The 5,024-nt window shown below is 54.6% G+C and overlaps 2 protein-coding genes across 2 annotated transcripts in view; one reads left to right on the top strand and one right to left on the bottom strand.

The window, feature by feature from the left end:
• Positions 1-1,347, bottom strand: part of rsp14 (uncharacterized protein) — a 3,289-nt gene extending 1,942 nt beyond the window's left edge. The window contains exons 1-2 of the mRNA XM_002946017.1: positions 1,012-1,347; positions 361-499 (exon numbers count right to left, since the gene is read on the bottom strand). Of these exons, the coding sequence (XP_002946063.1) occupies positions 361-499; positions 1,012-1,140 (268 nt within the window). The 5' untranslated portion in view covers positions 1,141-1,347. The remainder of the gene's footprint in view (positions 1-360; positions 500-1,011) is intronic.
• Positions 1,348-1,528: 181 nt separating this feature from the next.
• deg9 (trypsin family) overlaps positions 1,529-5,024 on the top strand; it is a gene marked incomplete at its 3' end in the record, with an annotated part of 11,434 nt that continues 7,938 nt past the window's right edge. The window contains exons 1-5 of the mRNA XM_002945659.1: positions 1,529-2,488; positions 3,148-3,356; positions 3,561-3,666; positions 4,301-4,425; positions 4,668-4,748. Of these exons, the coding sequence (XP_002945705.1) occupies positions 2,392-2,488; positions 3,148-3,356; positions 3,561-3,666; positions 4,301-4,425; positions 4,668-4,748 (618 nt within the window). The 5' untranslated portion in view covers positions 1,529-2,391. The remainder of the gene's footprint in view (positions 2,489-3,147; positions 3,357-3,560; positions 3,667-4,300; positions 4,426-4,667; positions 4,749-5,024) is intronic.

Genomic DNA, 5,024 nt, shown 5'->3' on the forward strand with positions numbered 1-5,024 from the left:
GGGGGGTCAGGGCCAGCGGCTGGTCAGGATTGACCTTGGTGAGTCAGGATTGCCTACCGATAAGCAGCGGTCAGCTTTTGTTTGATGGATTGATAGGATGGATCCCTTATGACGCTTATCATCAACCTCATATGCCGGGTGAATGAGGGGTGTGTGGAAGCTGCGGTGCACGGGAAGTCAGGCGGCTGGCTGGCATCCGGGTGTTGAAAGCCCTCTCCGGGCCTTTCCTCGGGGTGTACATAGATGCCCTGAAGAGATGCCGGTCCGCGGTGTCTGCCCCCACGCCCAACTACGGCGGGAATCTCCTTTTCCGTACCTAAATACACACGCACACGACACACGCGCGTGCGCGCCACCTTACCCCGAGCAGCGCAACGATGGCCGGTGTGGCCCCCGCAGCCACACACTGCACCAGGTTGACGGGCGAGGTAAGCAAGTCACGTGCTGCCAGCAGGGCCTTCTGTCGTACAATGGGATTGTCGCCGGATAGCTCCCGGACCTGTACGACATACATACAGATATAACACAATGCGTCCATACCGGCAAAACACAATGCAGCCCATGTGCTAAGGCAAAGTCGAGGTGTGGGGGTTGGGTATGAGGGGTGGGGAGGGGGCCCGGAGTGACGGAGGGATGATTACACTGCCGGTGGGTAGGGGGGGACAAGAGGCTGGGCCGGGTATGATGCCGGGAGGGGGTATCACAGTGGGGTGATGGTTAGACTGTTATGGTTAGGGTTGGAAATTGCCATTGGGACTTTGCGTCTGTTGTCAGCAACCGGGCAAGTGATAGGTTCGGAGGGGAAAGGGGTCTTAGGGCGTCCTGTGGAAGCTGTGATTGTTGAACGGGTGAGGGGAGCGTCTTGCCAGGAGGATACCAGCGCGGGGTGGACGACGCGAATACGTCATCAGCCATCCCCCGCATCTATGCCTCCATGTGCCCGATGTGGGTCGCGTCGCCAGCCAGCCAGCCAGCCAGCCAGCCAGATAGCAGCCACCAGCCCCAGCCTACCAGCTTTGGGAAGGCCACCTTCTCAAACCCGCGAGTGACGGCCGTTTCCGAGAGAGGCTTGGGGTTCGGTTTGGCCTCAAAGGCCTGGATGTGTCGCATGTTTTCTCGAATCCGAGACTGGCTGTCCATGGTTGCGCTGCTTTAAGGGGGCTGTTTGGGGGCCTATGTCAAGGGCGATGGGACGTGTGCTTGCTTATGGATGAGCTAGGAACGCATGCAGGTAGTCGCATATGCAATCATAAGTCAAGTGCTGATTGAGAAAATATAAGAAGCTCATCCTGATGATTGCAGAAGCTCCTAGCCATACTGTTTCGACAGCATAGTGACTCTATCAAGTTGAAGGGTTTATATTCAGGTGATCTTGTTTATTTCGTTTCGCTTGCGAGGTTAATTTTAGCTTATGTTGTACAGGCCCGCTGCCGCTTTGCATTGGCGGTCTAAGGACTTGCGATTAAGGCCATCTCTCGCTTCGCAGAACATGTTTATAATTAACCAACATTATAAACTGCAAGAAGTGTCTGAAGCATACATCCACGTAGTCTTTTGTGTTGATTCTATTTTGCATTTGCCGAGCGACAGACGTTGGACTTGCCCAAGCATCAATACTTACAAACCCAACTTTTAATACGGTGAAATTTAATAGGGTTATAGTGTAATGGCGACCGCCGCTGCTCGCGAGCGGTATGCTCGTAAGAACGAGCAGAATGAGCTTGAGCGAGCATTCAACACCATAGACAGCAAGGGAGATAAGAAGATTGATGCAGAGGAGCTTACGGAGCTTTTTCTCCGGTTAGGGCATAAACCTAAGCGCGGCGAGGTGGAAGACATGATATGGGAGGTCGACGAAGATTGTGATGGCTGCATCAGCTTGCAAGAGTTTCAGACGCTATACACACGATGCCGAGATGACAAGACCGGATATGAGCCGCGGGGGCTCTTCAATGTCGTGGAGTTCGTCATGAACGACAAGAATAACCAGGGGTTCATCACCCTAGAGGAGGCAATGCAGATCATGTACTTGCGCTATGGGCGAGCGGAGCTAGACATGCAGTTGGAGCAGGTGTTCGGCACGGCAGACCTGAACAGCGGCAAGATTTTGACGCTGACCGAGTTCTTGCATTGCTTGCATACGAACCAAGTCAAGCAGCTACTTAACCGTGTCACGGCCAAGACGTACAAGGCGCCCCCGCCCCCTCAGAAGCGCAAGTAAATAAGAAGGAAAGGCAGCGGTGATTGTGGAGTGAGCGCTGAATTAGGGCTGCTGGAACTGGAGCCGCTGTTCAAGGAACTGGGACCGCTGTTCATGGGTATGGAGCATTTGGATTGCGGGAACCGCGGTACTTGGTTTTTCCTTTCGCAAAGCATGCTTTGGAACGGTTGATGGCTTCGGGGCAACCGTTTAGGATCTTGCAGTGTACGGCGTGTGTAAACGGAGACAAGATGAGTGTGATTGCTCCAGTATCACTCAAAGTGGCAGGTGCATAAAATTGTGCAATAGACGTAACACATGTTAGGTGTTCTGGAGTAGGGACCCTGAGATTGTGTTTCTCAGAGGGCTAAGGGATAGGGGGTGGAAGGTCCGCTTACAGGGCGCAGCACATTCGCGATGCGAGTCTTGAATGCAAGACTCTGAAAATGTTTTGGTTATTGTGCTTATTCATGATAAATTGACAAAATGTCCAATTTGGGGCGTGGCACTGGTCCTGTGGGAGTTTAGCACTGAACATAGGAACAACTGCGCTATGACCTTCGTATTATCGACAGCATGGGACATTTCTGACTTGTGGGCCATGAGTCCCTTATGTATGGATGTTAAGCTTTGGCCGGGTTCAGATGCTTTGTAACAAATCCTATCAGTCAAGACATACACGCATTTTAACCGGCGTCTCAAGCCTCTGAAGGGTGTGTAGCATCTGGTATAAAGATAAGCAGCAGTAATCATGCACAGTTGTTCGGAGGGTTCTAAAAAAGCCAGCAGTACGGCAGGTCCGAAGTAGGACAAGCACGGAAAGTCGGGCTTCAGCAAGACCCCATCAAGTTCAAACAGGATACATATACTGCACGAGATGACGTTGATGCACCTGCAACCGAAGAAACTCTACAAAGCTGCCGCCACTGCCCCTCCCCTCCGCGCAGCATCGCGTAGTTCCTTAGCGCGACTTGACAACTTGCCGACGCGTAAGCACAGGAACTTACAGCGCTGCGGTTCTTTGTTTTCTATAAACGGAAACAACCAGGACGGATACGGCCAGGAACTGGCGGCTACTGCGAACCCGCTCGATGGGGCTGAGCTCCCCCTAGGCGGCGGCACGCCGCTCATCGCGGCGCTCGGATCCGATGACGACGTAAGCATCCGAACTGCCCGGATTTCGTCATAGCAAGCTACTCCTGCATGGACGCCGTTTCGTCTGACGCGAAGCTAGGCTCCGAAACCATAACAACCGCAACGACGACCCGCACAACTCCATAAGCTCACAGATCACCCACGACTTCTCGAGCGCTGCCACCCACCGCTGAAACCTTTGCTGCATGGAACATCTTCCGTTCAGGCATCCGAATCCCGGGTGGTTGCCGCAGCGACGCCGCCGCAGCCCACCATTAAGGTCACGGGCGAGCTGAGAAGGAAGGCATGGGCGCTCAGCTCTGTACTCAAGGGTGCGAGGGGGGAGGGATAGCCACCTGCAGCTGGGGCAGACCCTCCATCAAGTTGGTGTTATTCCTTGTCCTCTACTCCTTACTCTTCTGTGTCCTCTACTCCTTATTGTTCGCCCCTTCTAGTGCTTCGCATTTCGCATCCCCCCTACTCGTAATGACATGGGACGAGATTTCGGGTGCCGTACATTCCGTATTCCTCAAAAAAATTTTGAAAGCTTTCTGGAAGATGTCCTCGGAACATGTATCTTGTCTTCGCGAGGGACCGAGTTTGAAGTTTTGTACGTGTTGTGTATGGAGAGAGACAACAGCCGTTACGCAGCGCGGATTCGAACCAAAGAGTGGCAAAGAGCAAAAGCCGACATGTTTTATGCTGCAAGCATTCTTCCGTGGTCCCGCCGCCGCACCCTATAGCCTGAGCCCGTCGTCGTGACCTCTCCCTCTCAACCCAAACTCCACCTCATCAAATTAGAATTTTCACTTCCTGACTTCTACTTGAGAAAATCAGTGGGTTTTCCTTTTTCCTCCTGGAAATTGCAATTTTCAGGAAAATCGCATTTTTTTCTGAAATCGCGTGCCGCTTTCTTTCCCCTCCCCTCCCCTCCTGCCCCCCACCCCGCCACCGGCGCCTGCTCAGTCTTCGTCAGCCGCGTGGACCCCAACTACGCGCAGCCCTGGCAGATGTGCCCCCAGCGGACTGGCACCGGGAGCGCCTTCGTACTGGACACGGGAAAGAGGACCATACTAACTAACTCCCACGTGGTGGGTACGACGACAGTTACGAGCGGTCGTTGGGTGGTTGGTGGCTATTACATTATGGTGGCAGAGAGGGAGAGGGAGAGACCGCGCACACAGATACACATACACACACCACCTAAGGTCCGGAGACCGCGTGTACGATTGTCCACCGCAAAAACACCAGCACATTCCCCCCCCCACGTTGATCCGCATGCCACATCTCCTGCAAGGACGTCCCCCCGACCCCCGCCTCCAACCCCCTCCAGGTATCCAACGCCACGGCTGTGTACGTGAGGCGCCCGGGCGCGGCCAAGAAGTTCAAGGCGGAGGTGGTGTGCGAGGGCAAGGTATGGTGTGGTTGGGGTGTGGCAAAGGGGTGGTGGTGGTGGTTGGGGCGTTGTGTGGGCATTGTGGGCGATAGTGGGTGGTGGCTGGGTGGGTGGGTGGGTGGGGGATAGGGTGGGGTATTTCCTCCTCTGAACCCCTCTCTCCCCCCCCTGGCGGCGCTCCGTGTTCGGCAGCTGCCAGGGAACCATGGTGGCCTCCCCGGGTGAAACACCTGCAGGCAAAGTGTACTCAGGGAGATGCCAAGGGAGCTGAACCCTTCTTACATTTCCCCCCCC

Source organism: Volvox carteri (assembly GCF_000143455.1).
Source record: "Volvox carteri f. nagariensis unplaced genomic scaffold VOLCAscaffold_1, whole genome shotgun sequence".
Classification (NCBI taxonomy): domain Eukaryota; kingdom Viridiplantae; phylum Chlorophyta; class Chlorophyceae; order Chlamydomonadales; family Volvocaceae; genus Volvox; species Volvox carteri.